Genomic DNA, 16,627 nt, shown 5'->3' on the forward strand with positions numbered 1-16,627 from the left:
TTATATCCTTTATTGCCTCTGGCTACTTAACTCTTGCTGTGTCGCTCACCAGTCATATTCCTAAGAAGCAGTCTTCCAGACCTTTTTCTGTATGTGCACTTTTTTTTTTTTAAAGCACAAGAATGTTATCATTATTCCATTGCAGTACATGAGCGTCCTAAGGTGTTTTTTTTTTTTAATGGCTACAGACTGTTCCGTGATACAGACATACCAATTTATTTAGCCATTCCCTTAGCTATAGATACTCAGTAATCTTCAGTGTTTGTCATTAAATAAAGCAGCAGTAAAGTTTTCTTAAGTATATCCTACCATTCTTCTATTTCCATAGGATAGGGTCGTAGATATGAAATTGCTTGTCTAGAGACTATGCTTTTTTTTTTTTTTTCTTTTTCTGATGGAGTTTCGCTTTGTCACCAGGCTGGAGTGCAGTGGCGAGATCTCGGCTCACTGCAACCTCCACCTCCTGGATTCAAGTGATTCGCCTGCCTAAGTCTTCTGAGTAGCTGGGACTACAGGCATGTGCCTCCACGCCTGGCCAATTTTTTGTATTTTAATAGAGACGGGGTTTCAACATGTTGGCCAGGTTGGTCTCGATCTCCTGACCTTGTGATCCACCTGCCTCAGCCTCCCAGAGTGCTGGGATTACAGGTGTGAGCCACTGCGCCCGTCCGAGACTATGCTTTTTAAAAAAGAAAAAGAAAAAATAGAAATGCGAGATGGAATCAAAATATATGAAATTCTCTTCATTAACTGGCAAAATAGCCTTTCCCTTAATTGATATTTCTTCCCTGTATTGATATCTTCTCTTACTTTTTTTTGAGACACCTTTAATGGTATTTCTGTATCATGAAGTTAGAGATGTGATTGGGATTTTTCCTTTGCTTTTCGTTTTTTTTGTTTGTTTTCGAGATGCTGTCTCACTCTGTCACCCAGGCTGGAGTGCAGTGGCGTGATCTTGGCTCACTGCAACGTCTGCCTCCTGGGTTCAAGCGATTCTCGTGCCTCAACCTCCCAAGTACCTGGGATTACAGACGTGCACCACTACGCCCGGCTAATTTTTGTATTTTTGGTAAAGATGGGGTTTCACCATGTTGGCCAAGCTAGTCTCGAACTCCTGGCCTCAAATGATCCTCAAGTGATCTGCCTACCTTGGCCTCCCAAGGTACTAGGGTTAACAGGCCTGAGCCACTGCATCCTGCCGCTTTTCATATTTTTAAAAGTATTTTTTCTTTCAACTTTGTTTTTCATTTTTTAAAATAAATCTTTACTAAACCATACTGTATACTGAGAAAGTGTGTAACCAATAAATGTATAGTTTGATGAATTATTACTGTGGATATACCCATGTAGCTATTACCTATGAAAAGAAACAGAGTATATGCCAGCCTCCTCCCATGCTTGTGCCCAGCCACACCATTCCCTCCCACTGCCAAGGTAAGCATTAAATTTTTAACACCATGGATTGACCGGGCGCGGTGGCTCATGCCTGAAATCCCAGCACTTTGGGAGGCCAAGGCAGGTGGATCACCTGAGGTAGGGAGTTCAAGACCAGCCTGACCAACATGGGGAAACCCTGGCTGTACCAAAAATACGAAATAGTGGGGCGTGGTGGCGCATGCCTGTAATCCCAGCTATTAGGGAGGCTGAGGCAGGAGAATCACTTGAACCCTGGAGGTGGAGGTTGTAGTGAGCCGAGATCGTGCCACTGCACTCCAGCCTGGGCAACGAGAGCGAAATTCTGTCTTAAAAACAAAAAAACCCACCATGGATTAGGTTTCTAAAAGATTAACTATAATTTTCGTAAATGGAATCATGTAGTATGTAATTGTTTGTGTGCCTGGCCTCTTTAGCTCTAGAGCTCCGTGTTGGACCAGCAGTAGTTTGTTGACTTTCCTTACTACGTCATGTTATTCTGCTTTTTAATGTGCCACAGTTTAGTTTTGATGAAAATTTGGCTTGTTTCCATTTTTAACTATTAAGAACAGTGAGGTCAAGAATATTCTTGTACAGTCTTTTGGTGTACATATATATGTATTTCTCTTGCATGAATGCTGGGTCATAGGGTGTGCCTATGTTTAGTTTTCCCAAGTGTTGTACAAAGTGGCTGTGAGTATATCTGAGGTCTTAGTTACTCTACATCCTATTCAGTGCTTGGTATTGCCAGTCTGTTTAATTTTAACCAATTTTGTAGGTGTGTTGTAGTCGTTCATTGTGGTTTTAATTTATATTCCCCTATGACTGAGATTAAGCACCCTTTCTTTTGCTTTCATTGTTTTTAATTATCACAAATAATTGTAGGTATTTAGTATTTATTGGGCACAGTGTGATATTTTGATACACGTCTACAATGTATAATGATAAAATCAGGGTAATTAGCATATCCATCACCTCAAACATTTCTTTGTGCTGAAAACATTCAAAATCTGTTCTAGCTATTTAAAAATATACACCAGCCTGGACAACATAGCAGACCCCATCTCCGCAAAAATAAAAATAAAAAATTAGCCAGGTGTGGTGGTGTACACCTATAATCCCAGCTACTCAGGAGGCTGAGGTGGGAGCATCACTTGAGCCCAGGAGTCGGAGGTTTTCAGTGAATCATGATCACACCATTGCACTGGGCGATAGAGCAAAACCATGTTTCTTAAAAAATAAAGGAAAAAAAGAAAATATGCAATAAATTATTGTTAATTACAGTCACTCTATAGTGCTATAGAACATTAGAACTTATTTCTTGTATCTACCTGTACTTTTGTATTTGTTAACCAGCCTTTGGCTATCCTTCCTTCTCCACTCCCTTTCCCTGCCTCTAGTAACCACTATTCTATCCTCTACTTTCTATGGGATCAACTTTTTTAGCTTCCACGAGATATGTGGTATTTATCTTTCTGTGTCTGGCTTATCTTACTTAACATAATGTCCTCCAAAAGCCTCTTCATGTTGCTGCCAGTGACAGAATTTCGTTTTTTTTTTTTTTTTTTTTTTTTTTTTATGGCTAAATAGTATTCCATTGTGTGTGTGTTTGTGAATACCGCTTCAATAAACCTAAGAGTGCAGATATCTCATTGACACTGATTTCTTTCCCTAGTAATGGGATTGCTGGATCATATGGTGGTTCTCTTTTTAGTTTTTGAGGAATATTCATACTGTTTCCCATAATGACTATACTAATTTACATTTCTACCAACAGTGTATGTAAGTTCCTGTTTTTGTATCCTTGCCATCGTTTGTTATTTTTTGTCTTTTTGATAATTGCCATTCTAACTGGGGTGAGATGATATCTCATTGTGGTTTTGATTTACATTTCCCTGATAATTAGTGATGCTGAGCACTTTTTCATATACTTGTTGGCCATTTGTATGTCTTTTGAGGGATGTCTATTTGGCTTTTTTGCTGACTTTTAAAATTGGATTTGTATTTTTGTGTGCTGTTGAATTCCTTGTATATTCTGGTTATTAATCCCTTGTTGGATGGATAGTTTGTATTTTTCTTTCATAGCTTCACTCCAATGGTTTCCTTTGTTCTGCAGAAGCTTTTTAGTTTGTTGTAATCCCTTTTGCTTTTGCCTAGTTTTTCTTTTGTTGCCTATGATTTTGAGGTCTTCTCCAGAAAATATTTGCCCAGAACAAACATCCTATAATGTTTCCCTAGTGTTTTCTTCTAGTAGTTTCATAGTATTGGATCTTACCTTTACGTCTTTAAGTTCATTTTTTAAAACATGATAAGTGTAGGCATCTAGTTCCTTTCTTCTGCATATGGCTGTAGTTTTCCCAGCACCATTATGTATATTTTTAAATTTTAGAAATAGAGACAAGGTTTCACTATATTGTGCAGGCTGGTCTCAATCTCCTGGGCTCAAATGATCCTCCTGCCTCAGCCTCCTACAAGGCTGGGATTTCAGGCTTTGTAGTATATTTCAGAGGCACATAATGTAATGCCTCTTGCTTTGTTCTTTTTTCTCAGAATTGCTTTGGCTGTTAAAGTTCTTTGGTGGCTCCATTTGCATATTAGGATTTTTTTTCTGTTTCCGTAAATAATGTCATTTGTATTTTGGTAGGGATTGCATTGAATCTGTAGATAAAGATGGAATGTGTTTCCATTTTTTGTGTGTCCTCAATTTTTTTTTGACCAGGGTTTTATCGTTTTCCTTTTAGAGAACTTTCACCTCCTTGGTTAAATTTATTTCTAGGTATTTTATTTTATTTTTTTGGTTCTTGTAAGTGCAATTGCTTATTGATTTCTTTTTTCTGCGAATTGATTGTTAGTGTATAAAAATGTTACTGATTTTTGTGTATTGATTTTGTATCCTACAACTTTACTGAATTTGTTTATCAGTTCTAGGAGTTTATGGCAGTATTTTAAGAGTTTTCTATGTATAAGATCATGTTGTCTGCAAACGGGAACAGTTTAACTTCCTCCTTCCCAATTTGGATGCTCTTTATTTCTTTGTCTTGCCTAATTGTTTTGGCTAGGATAGGACTTCCAGTACTATGTTCAGTAGGAGTGGTATAGTAGGCATCTTTGACTTGTTCTGTATCTTAGAGGAAAAGCTTTAAAATTTCCCCCATTCAGTATGTTAGATGTGAGTTTGTCATATACGGCCTTTTTTGTGTTGAGGTGTGTTCTTTCTATACCTAACTTGTTAAGAGTTTTTGTCATGAGGGGTTTTTGAAATTAAAAATAAATTTTTTTAGAGGTAGAGTCTGACTTTGTTGCCCAGGCTGGCGTGCAGCGATACGATCATAGTTTACTGCAACCTTGAACTCCTGCGCTCAAGCAGTCTTTCCGGCCTGGTCTCCCTACAGGTGTGTGCCACCATGCCCGGCTTTTGTATTTTTTGTAGAGATGGGGTTCTCGCTTTGTTCCCCAAGCTGGTCTCCAACTCCTGGGCACGAGCAATCCTCCTCCTTTGGCTTCCCAAAGTGTTGGGATTCTAGGCATGAGCCACAGGGCTTAGCCTCCTGTCCTTTTAAAAATTGTTTTCTGGTTGATATCCTTTTTTTCTTCCTCTCTTATCATTGTAGTTCGATGGTTTTCTATAGTGATAAGGTTTGATTTTTTTTCTCTTTGTCCTTTGTGTATTTGTTCTACCAGTGAGTTTTATACTTTTGTGTATTTTCATGATAGTGGTTATCGTTTTTTCATTTCTAGATGTAGGACCTTCTTGAGCATTTCTTGTAAGACCTGGCTAATGGTAATGAATTTCCTCAGTTTTTGCTTGTCTGGGAAAGACCTCATTTCTGAAGAATAGCTTTTTTGGGTATAGTGTTCTTGGTTGACTTTTTTTTTTTTCCTTTCAGCATTTTGAATATATCATCTTATTCTCTCATGGTCTGTAAGGTTTCTCCGGAGAAATCTGTTTTTAGTGTAATGGGGATTTCCTTGTGTTAAGTTGATGCTTTTTTCTCTTGCTGTTTTTAGAATTCTCTTTTTATCTTTCACTTTTGACAGTTTAACTATAATATGCCTTGGGAAGACCCTTTTGGGTTGAATCTATTTCGGAACCTTTGAGCTTCCTGGATCTGTGTGTTCATACCTCTTATCAGACTTGGGAAGTTTTCAGCTATTTCATTTGGCAGGCTTTCTGTGCTTCCTTTTTTCTCCTCCTTCTGGAACTTTCATAACATGAACATTTGTTTGCTTAATGATTTCCTGTAAGTCTTGTAGGTGTTCTCATTTTGTTTTCATTCTCATTTCTTATTTCTTTGAGTAGGTAATTTCAAAAGACTTATCTTCAAGTTAGAGATTTGTGTCTTATGCTTGATCATGTCTGCTATTTTAGTCCTATTATATTTATTTCATTCATTGAAGTCTTAAGCTGCAGGATTTCTGTGTATTTTTAAAAAATGATTTGTATCCCTTTGTTGATTTTTTTTTTTAACACATTGTAAATTTTAAAATTAACCCAGGAAGCATCAAATATGGCCCAGTGGGATGGGGTAGGGGTATGTGGCTCTATCTTCATTTGGCACCATGCTGAAAGGTACAGTAGCCACTTGAAACTCGGCTTGAGGATGTCGGGCCACTGGTCTAGGGTGTCTGAGTGGTGACTTATCCTCAGGGGAAAAGTGGAGTTTTTGCTACTTGCTGCTGGAGCAAGACACACTCCAGCCATAATTCTGATTCCAAGATGGTGTAGCACAGGCCACAGGGAGCTGGGCACACGGTTGACTCCTTCTTTGTGGGGAGCACAGCTATGCATACTCCAGGCAGCTTAGGCCTGTGAGGACTGCAGGGTTCCTCAGTGGTGAGGTCTGTAAGGGTCCAAGGTGTTGATACAGATCACTAGGATCCTCTTTCTTACCTCCTTGCAGAAGGGAGTAGTCCTTTTGGTTCCCAGCTGATCCTGGTTGGGGATTGGGGTGATAGAAGCTTGGCATTTCCTTCTGAAGACATTCTCCGTGAACTTTAAAGCCTTCTGTTTTAAGATATAAACTGTTACTTTTAACAAACTCATTTGCCATTCTTTTTAATATAGAATTTTACTGAGGAATAGATACCAAATTTTATCAGGTGCTTTTCCTGGAATAATTAAGCCAGTTAGTTGAATTGTTTCCCCTGTTTATATAATATTATATTTAATTAATGTTGTAGTTTTCCTTGCGCTTTATCTGTAGCCCCTTTTTGGGATGCACCTTTCTTAATCACAGTAGTAATTTTTAAGAATAACATCATTTCTGAGATGTTATTTAAGATTTTTCATCTGTTCTCATTAAATGAGATTAGCTTGTAATTCAGATGGTTTTTAGTGATGTTCTTAACTATGCTACAATAGCCATCTTTACACACTCTTTTTTGTACTTTGGGTAAAATAATAATAATAATTATTATTATTATTTTTTGAGACGGAGTCTTGCTCTGTTGCCCAGGATGGAGTGCGATCTCAGCTCACTGCAAGCTCTGCCTCCCGGTTTCACGCCATTCTCCTGCCTCAGCCTCCCGAGTAGCTGGGACTACAGGTGCTCACCACCACGCCTGGCCAATTTTTTTGTATTTTTAGTAGAGACAGGGTTTCACAGTGTTAACCAGGATGGTCTTGATCTCCTGACCTCATAATCCGCCTGTCTTGGCTTCCCAAAGTGCTGGGATTACAGGCATGAGCCACTGTGCTCAGCCAGTAATTATTTTTTTTCTTTGAATGTTAGGGGAAAAAACTTCCAGTGACTTCATTAGTGCCCTTTTCTGTTTATTATTTGAAAAAATTTCTTGTTGTCTTCTTTTTAGGTCCTTTTGTGTCTTTTTCATTTATTTGGTTTGTCATTTTTTACATAGCTTCCTGTCTTAATTCCAAATATATTGGTAACTAATGGAGAATCGTTTACTATAAAGCTCTTAATCTTTTTTATTAATTATATATTTTTTATTTTATTGAGTCACATCTTATTTCCTTTTACAAATAAGTAAAGTGGTTGATTTGTGTTGTATGTTCTCAATTAATTAGCTTGATTTGTTTTTTCACCTTTGTTTTTTGTTTTTTGTTTTTTTGAGACAGGGTCTCACTCTGTCATCCGGGCTGCAGTGCAGTGGCTCCGTTATGACTCACTTCAGCCTCAACCTCTTGGAATCAAGGGATTCTCCTGCCTCAACTCTCCCCTGACCATGCCCCACTGAGTAGCTGGGACTGGGACTATAGGTGTGTGCCACCATGCCTGGCTAATTTTTGTATTTTTTGTAGAGACAAGGTTTTGTCATGTTGCCCATGCTGGTCTCAAACATCTAGGCTCAAGTGATCTGCCCGCTTCAGCCTTCCAAAGTGCTGGGATTACAGGTGTGTGCTACCACACCCAACTTTATATTTTTATTTTCTTTTTCTCTTCTTTTGAGATTATCACTTTACTGTTTGGCTTGTGATTTTGTTTCATTTCTAAACTCTCAGTTCATTTTGCTCTTGCTTTTCATATATATTTTTTTTTTTTTTTGAGACAGAATTTGGCTTTTGTTGCCCAGGCTGGAGTATAGTGGCACGATCTCGGCTCACTGCAACCTCCGCCTCCTGGGTTCAAGCTCTTCTCCTGACTCAGACTCCCAAGTAGCGGAGATTAGTTGCCTACCACCATGCCCAGCTAATTTTTGTATTTTTAGTAGAGACCGGGTTTCACCATGTTGACCAGGCTGGTCTTGAACTCCTGACCTCAGGTGATCCACCTGCCTCAGCCTCCCATAGTGCTGGGATTACAGGTGTGAGCCACCACACCCAGGCCCAATGTCTAAGATTTTTAAAGTGATAAATTTTTCTTTGGTAGAGTCTCATATATTCTGATGAAATTTTTATTTCTATGTAAGATATTTTATTATGTACTGCAATTTTTTTTTCTTGACCTCAGTATAATTTAGGAAAGATATTTGGTTCTTTACATTAAAATTTTTATATTACATTGTATATAATCACATATAGAAATAAACATATATATTTCCAAGTGAGGAGATGTCTTAATTTATTCCGAGAATTGAGTATTTGTTTGTAATGTCTACCTCTTTGGATTTAATGAGGAAAGTAATGACTCCTAATTTTGCATGTTAACAGTTCACTGTCTTGTCTTCTGGTTATTCCCTAAAAAAGTTGAAATCGGGCCAGGCGTAGTGGCTCACACCTGTAATCCCAGCACTTTGGGAGGCCGAGGCGGGCGGATCACGAGATCAGGAGAACAAGACCATCCTGGCTAACACAGTGAAACCCGTCTCTACTGAAAATACAAAACATTAGCTGGGCATGTTGGCCGGCATCTGTAGTCCCAGCTACTCGGGAGGCTGAGGCAGGAGAATGGCGTGAACCCGGGAGATAGAGCTTGCAGTGAGTCAAGATCATGCCACTGCACTCCAGCCTGGGCAACAGAGCAAGATTCCGTCTCAAAAAAAAAAAAAAAAAATGCTTTCTTAGGGGTACATAGTATTATAAAGACCTGTCATAGGCCATTCAATGAAAACAGTTTTGTTGGCTATTTAAATCATGTTGCAGTACCTTTGTTTTTTTTAATTTAAATTTTATGTATTTTAAGAAATATGCACATGGCACAAAATTCAAAGGGAATAAATGGGTTTGTAGAGCAGGGTTCCTCAACCCCAGACAGGGCAGGGTTGGTGGAATGGTTGAAGAATGAAACTGTTGCACCTCAGATCATCAGGCATTAGAGTTTCAGAAGGAGCCAGCAGCCTCGATCCTTCGCATGTGCATTTCACAATAGGGTTCACAGTCCTATGAGGATCCAATGCCATCACTGATCTGATCTACGAAACTGGTTCCTGGTGCCAAAAGGTTGGAGACTGCTGGTTTAGAGAATCTTTGAAGCAAACAGTGTTACTAGTTTGTTGTTGTTGTTGTTGTTTCCCAGGCTTTTTCTTTTTCATAAATAAGCAAATATATATACATATATGTACACTTGTTCTTTTTCCGCAGAAATGGTCACTGTCAGTGTACACTATCTGGCGATGGCACATTAAAAACACAGACTTTGCTCACGCCTGTATTCCCAGCACTTTAGGAGGTCGAGGTGGGGGGGATCATGAGGTCAGGAGATCGAGACCAGCCTGGCCAACACAGTGAAACCCCGTCTCTACTAAAAATACAAAAATTAGCTGGGCATAGTGTTGCACGCCTGTAGTCCCAGCTACTGGGGAGGCTGAGGCAGGATAATCACTTGAACCTGGGAGGCGGAGGTTGCAGTGAGCCAGGATCGCGCCACTGCACTCTAGCTTGGACAACAGAGTGAGACTCCATCTCAAAAAAACAAAACAAAACACAGACTTTACCAACTTTACCACTACTCAATAGAACCATGTAATACAACTGCACTTGTGCCAACTAAATTTGTACAAATAAAAAAATGCATAAGACATAAAAGTAGCGCATAAGAGATTGTAAAATGAACATCTGTGTGACCCCCATAAGACATAAAAGTAGTGCGTAAGAGATTGTAAAATGAACATCTGTGTGACCCCCATCCACAAAAAGAAATACAAGTTTGCCAACATCCATACATCTTTTAGCCATTCACAGCTCCTTGCCATGCCTTTTGTGGTAGCCACTATCCTCACCATTATAGCGTTGACTTTGATTCTCTTTATAGTTTTATAACCTAATTATGTATTCATAAACAGTGTAGTAAAATTGTGCTTGTTTTTGGAGCTTTTCCCTGAACGTTTTTAGATACCTGAAATCTTGTAGTCCCAGGAGCAGTCTTGAAGAAGAGGAGTCAGCAGGGTCTGTGGGAGGTAAATGGGCAAGGAATTCTACACAGGTTGGCCTAGTGAAGTTTGGGGACTTTGATCTTACCATTATTAGATGGACTTCAGATCTTTTCTTATACCAGGTGATGGAGCCATATCTCCACAGTTGCCAGGGCTCCGGAACTAGCTCTGAGTCTACTTCTTTGAAGTGCTGCTTCTGCAGCACCTGTTTGCCGTGGTCAGGGATGGTCCTGCCTGGAGTTCTCTTTATGCCCATTCTCTTTCTACTTTGGTTCTGGGGGGCATTTCTGGTTTTGTGTGTGTGTAAGAGTCCCTGTGGATTGCAAAAAACAAAATCTAAAAAGTAAAGTCATGGTTTCTTCCTTTTTTCTTTCCTAATTTGTAAAATCTATGGAGTTTAATCTTAGCCTGTATTTGTAGATGCTTGTTCCTCTATCCCATTTAGGCACTTAGAAAGTTTGAACAAATCAAGGGCTTTCCTGTTTTCTGCAGAGCACCTTAGATTTTCTATAAACCTAAGTAGAAAGTGGCATTGTGGTAGAGATTGTGCCTGATTTGTAAAGAATGTTAAAAAGATCATAGAAATAATTTCTAATTGAATTTCATCATTCAGATACTTTCAAACTCCTGTGATGCTACTTACGTCACAACCTATTGCACATACACATATGTGTAAAACAGACTAAAGTTTCATGAACAGCTTCCTTAGTATGTACAGTTATTCCAATGTAGTTTATTCTGTTGTAATTTTATTTTTTTAAAAATGTTGATTAGGGATCCATTAAATTAACTATAAGGTCCTTCAAGAGATCAGTGCCTATAGTTGAAAGTGCCATGATTTTCTAGAGGAAGAGATTGGCTCCAAGGAATTAAACTGAACAGAGGCAAACTAGTGTCATGGTGTGGCTGAGTGTGGAACCTTTAGTTTCTGTGCAGTGGCTTACGCCTGTAATCCCAGCGTTTGTGAGGCCAAAGCAGGAGGATCACTTGAGGCCAGGAGTTTGAAACCAACCTGGGCAACATAGTGAGATCCTATTTCTTTTAAAAAAAAAAAAAAGAAAGAGAGAGCATGGACTTTGGAGAAGGACAGACTCGGGCTCAAATCCTGGTTTTGCTACTTGCTAGTCATATGATCAGGGCAGTCTGTTTGGCATTCTTGGGTCTCAGTGTCATTTGACTAGGGCAATCTAGTTGGCATTCTTGGATCCTAGCCTTCTGTAAAATTAAAATGGCATCTTAATTCATTTTGTGTTGCTATAACAATGTCACAGGCACAGACTGGGTAATTTATAAAAGAAAAGAAATTTGTCACAGTTCTGGAAGCCAGGAAATCCAATATCAAGGTGCTAGTATCTGGCAAGGGCCTTCTTGCCACAGCTTCCCATGGCAGAAAGTGGAAGAGCAAGAGAGGGAGAGCGAGCGTGACTGAGAGAGCTAGACTCATCCCCCCCCCCCCCCCCCCCCCCGCCCCCAGAGATGGGCATCTCACTATGGTGTCCAGGCTGGCTTTCAACTCCTGGTCACAAGCAATCCTCCCACCTCAGCCTCCTGAGTGGCTGGGACTACAGATACACACCACTGCACCCCTGGCTGGACTCATTTTTATAACAGCCCACTCTTGTGATATAATAATAAGTCCACTCCTGTGATAATGGCATTCGTCTATTCATGAGGCCAGAGCCCTTGCGGCTTAATCACCCTTTAATGGTCCCATCTCTTAATATAGTCATAATGACAGTTCAGTTTCAACATGAATTTTGGAGGGAATATTCAAACCATAGCAAATAGGAATGACACTCCATGCCTCAGGGATGTGAGGATTAAATGAAAGAATATCTAGTGTAAAGTAAGCGTGCAACACACAGCAGCTTTATTAACCATTGTTATTTGTTTCAGGATTTAATGGAGTTTCTCTGATTTCTAGCCCAATGCCCTTTGTACAAATTGCAGAATCCATTATGACAAGAGTTATGGGACAGTGTTAAGCAACAGACTAGGTGGATGGGAATTGCTTGGTCGATCCACTCACCCTTTGGGATCAGTTTAGGTGACTACTGGACTGTGTGTCCATAAACTCTGCTGGTTTCTTACAGGAGTGAGAATTGTCTAAAAGTGTCAGGCAGTCACAACGCCTTCGGTGGCAGAAGAGTTGGTCTTTCTGTCCTTGTTCATGGGCAGGAAGTTAAAACTAAGGGGTGTGTTTGTGTGTAAGATTAACTCAGGGGAAGGAAAGCTAGAGGAGTCTTCACTTCTCCTCCCATAATCTTACATTTAAAATCTACTCTCTTCCTTTCCCTTTCTTTTTTCCTCTCCCCCTCTCTTTCTCTTTCAAAGAATGACCAGCTTTTGCCCAGGCTTGGTGGCTCATGACTATAATCTCAGCACTTTGGGAGGCTGAGGTGGGAGAATTGTTTGAGGCCAGGAGCTCAAGACCAGCCTGGTCAACATAATGAGACCCCATCTCTACAAATATAAGAAATTAGCCAGGAGTGGTGGTGCACACCTGTGGTCCCAGCTACGTGGGAGGCTGAGGCAGGAGGATCCTTTGAGGCCAGGAGTTCCAGGTTACAGTGAGCCGTGATCATGCCACTACACTCCAGTTTGGGCAACAAACCCTGTCTCTTAAGAATAAACTTTTAATATAAAATTAAATTTATATAAAATCCAATCATTAAGATAAAAACATTTACTAACATTTCACCTTTTTTCTTCCAGTCTTTTCTCATGCATTAAAAAAAAGATGGCAGTAATACTGTATATTCAAACACCCTTTTAATAAAATAAAAAACTGAACTGGTTAGATAGTTCTAAATCAGTAAGATGGTAGAGGAAGGGAAAAGGGAGGGACACTTTACTGGAAGGCAGAGATAGTGATCTCTTACTGTCTCTGAGACTGAAGGGTGGGCCTCAATTTAATCTTTCCTTCCAGGCATTCTGGAGCAGGGAAGAATCTGACTTTAAAATTGTTCTCTACCTTCTACTGTTACCTCGTTATTTGACATGCCCTCCTGAGTTCAGAAGAATAGGTCTCAAGGTTTCATGCTGCCGATATTAATATCCCATTAGAGTGCTGGTAGAGCTGCTATTTTGTGTGTGTGTGTGTGTGTGTGTGTGTGTGCAGTGCGAAAGCTGAATTGTTTCTAAGTTCTACTAAACATATATGTACCAGTCAGTGCTTTTCAGCTGCCTGAGGTTCCTCAACCCGTGAACCTACCCAGTCCTTTAGGAAAGCCCAGGTGTGATGCAGGAGGTAACCTGCCATCTGCCATAGTACCTGAATCAGGCGTATGCTCTGGAAATGTTGACCTGACATGAGGCCAGTCTGTCTTCTCTTTTCTTCACAGATTTTTTTCTCTTCACAGATTTTGAAGCCAGCTTCATAAGGCTGTTGGATAAAATAACGAATGGTTCTCGAATTGAAATAAACCAAACAGGTAAGCTCCTTTTAGATTCCTAAAAGCACCTCCGTGCACTAAAGCATTCCTGTTTCTCCCTCTTTTTTTTTCTTTTCTTTTTTTTTTTTTTCCAGTCAGTCTCTGCTTATCCATCTCACTCTTTTTAATGGTATAAATATTATGTTTAAAACTTCACTAATCACTTTGTATTATATAAATCACCATAAATTAGAATTTTGGGGGGACTTATATGAGGAACTCTGGAGTATAACTTTGGAGTTATATGAGGAAGCTGTGAATGTAGATCATAGTAAAAGCATATCATTCTAGATCATTTAAAAAAATACCGTGTTCCTATGGAAAGACCCAGTTACCTCTCTGTGATATGATTTTCCAAAGGTGTGCATGAAGTCTCCCAATTTGAAGGGCATACATTTGATTTAAGGAAGTTAGAAGATAGAAAATTTCAGATCCATAAGCAAGTCCCTCCTCTTTTTTTTTTAGCAATAAATGTTTTATACATAATGTTTACATGAAACTTTCCGAAGTCCATTTATTATATTATCACATTAAATTATTTCAACCAACTCTGTGAGGTAGTTTATGGGCTGAATTCTATTTATTTTAAAATTTTGTTTGTTAAAATAAGTTTACACGAGTATATGCAAAAGATGTGAACATACCTTCACTTCTTTCCTCTTCCATTCCCCTCTCCAGGGGTAGCCACTATCACAGCATTTGCTTACATGGACATTTGCATAATGCAGACCATCAACAGCATCATTCTCTTCATATTGTTCTTCAGCCAGCATTTTTTTTTTTTTTTTTTGCTAGTACAAATGTCTCAGAGAACTTGCCCTGCCAGCACATGCAGGTTTTCCTCAATATTTCTGTATAGTATTCCATTGTATGGATGCATGATAATTTATTTAACTACTCCCCACTGATAAACATTTAGGTTGTTTCTAGCTTTTAGTTTTTCTATTAGAAACTTGTGTCTACATTGTATGGAAAACCGTGGCAAACATCCTTTGGCTGACTCCATTAACTCTGTACCTTTCCACACACATTCCACAAATAAATCTCTGATATTTTCCCTATCTTGGCTCTCTTAAGGCAAGCTCGGGTTCATATTTGGTCCTGGACCACATGAGATATTCTGATCTATAGCTGTGTTTAGCCATATCTTATAGAGAACAGGTTTTGGGAATGAGATACTCACATGTCTTTTGCCAGCTATGAGTCCCTTAATTTCCTTTAGCTTGTTTGCTTTGAAATTGCTGGAGGTTTTTTCAGTAACTTTTTGGTGATCTGGAAGACAGATATTTCTGTTCTTTTTTTGTGTGTGTGAGGTGGAGTCTTGCTCTGTCACCTAGGCTGGAGTGCAGTGGTGCGATCTTGGCACCGGGGTTCAAGCGATTCTCCTGCCTCAGCCTCCCGAGTAGCTGGAATTACAGGTGCCTGCCACCATGCCTGGCTAATTTTTTTTTTTTTTTTTTTTTTTGTATTTTTTGGTAGAGACAGGGTTTCACCACTTTGGTCAGGCTGGTTTCAAACCCCTGATGTCAGGTGATCCATCCACCTCAGCCTTCCAAAGTGTTGGGATTACAGGCATGAGCCACAGCGCCTGGCCCAATTCTCTTCTTTTCTAGTCATATCTGCAACGTAGATTGAGGAGTAAGACATTTATGTGATTCTGCTCCCACTACATGTCCTTTTAATTTTCCCCATCAGAGTAGTAAAAGCCTTCATTTTGATAATCTGGCCAGTTTCTCATTTGGTTAATTTATATAAATAAACATACAGATTTGAAGGATTTAGTGAATATATAGTCTTTTTTTGGTTTTTTGATCTAAAGAATGGTTTTGTGGCCCTTACAACTATTTCAAATAACTGATCCAGAATCCATTTGAGAAGTGTTCATTACTTTGATAAGAATATGGTCCTGATTGTGATTGTTTGGATTCTAGTGTTTAATATAGTAAAGCCTAAATTTATTTTATGAAAGTCCCAAGAACTTTTTCCCATTTGAGTGACTGAACATGCCTCCTTCCTCTAATGTTAAATATATTTTTGGTAAATTGTGCCAGAGGGCATTGCAAAATATTTTGTGCAGCAGAAATACCCTGTTCCACCATTTATGTCTTCCTAGATCATTAACAGTTTTTTACATTGATATGTAAATCTAGTAAGAAGCTTTTTGGAGAGCCAGGCATGGTGGTTCATGCCTGTAATCCCAGCACTTTGGGAAGCTGAGATGGGCGTAAGAAGCTTTTTGGATAGCCAGGCACGGTGGTTCATGTGTGTAATCTCAGCACTTTGGGAAGCTGAGCCTAGGAGTTCAAGACTAGCCTGGGCAACATAGTGAGACCCTTTCTCAAAAAAAAAAAAAAAAAAAGATTAGCTGAACGTGGTGGTATGTGCCTAGGGTCCCAGCACTTTGGAAGGCTGAGGTGGGAGGATCACTTGAGCCCAAGAGTTCAAGACTATCCTGGGCAATATAGTGAGACCCTTTCTCTTAAAAAAAAAAAAAAAGAAAGAAAGAAAGAAAGAAAAGAAAAAGAAAAAAGAATTAGCCGGGCATGGTCCCAGCTACTCTGGAGGCTGAGGTGGGAGGATTGCTTGGGCTCTGGAAGTCGAGCTGCAGCAAGCTGTGATCATGCCACTGTACTCTAGCTTAGGGGATAGAGCAAGACCCTGTCTCAAAACAAAACAAAGTTTTTTGAATGATATGATTTTGTGAAAAGTGAATAAAGATAGTAGTTTCCACTAAAGCCATAACATATTAGGCATTTCCATGTATCAATATTAAATTAAATGAGCTACTGTTAATGGCATTGAATGCCATAAAGTACTTGCCTTTTCTTGGCATCATTTTTGGTGAATGAGGTATATGAGAAGTCTCATTTCAGCAGCCCTGGAGGATGCTGGTTGCTGGTGTGATGATTTAAGCACATCATTTGTAATTCCCCTCTGTGGTCAGCCTAGTCTGAGAGTGTGCTGTTGGGAGACTAGGGTGCTTATTAGGATCTCTCTTCTGTGCCCTG

At 39.4% G+C, this 16,627-nt stretch overlaps 1 protein-coding gene across 1 annotated transcript in view; it reads left to right on the forward strand.

The window, feature by feature from the left end:
- RCL1 (RNA terminal phosphate cyclase like 1) overlaps positions 1 to 16,627 on the forward strand; it is a 64,921-nt gene that overhangs the window by 13,443 nt on the left and 34,851 nt on the right. The window contains exon 2 of the mRNA XM_010389082.2: positions 13,548 to 13,619. Coding sequence (XP_010387384.1) covers positions 13,548 to 13,619 — 72 coding nt within the window. The remainder of the gene's footprint in view (positions 1 to 13,547; positions 13,620 to 16,627) is intronic.

Source organism: Rhinopithecus roxellana, chromosome 16 (assembly GCF_007565055.1).
Source record: "Rhinopithecus roxellana isolate Shanxi Qingling chromosome 16, ASM756505v1, whole genome shotgun sequence".
Classification (NCBI taxonomy): domain Eukaryota; kingdom Metazoa; phylum Chordata; class Mammalia; order Primates; family Cercopithecidae; genus Rhinopithecus; species Rhinopithecus roxellana.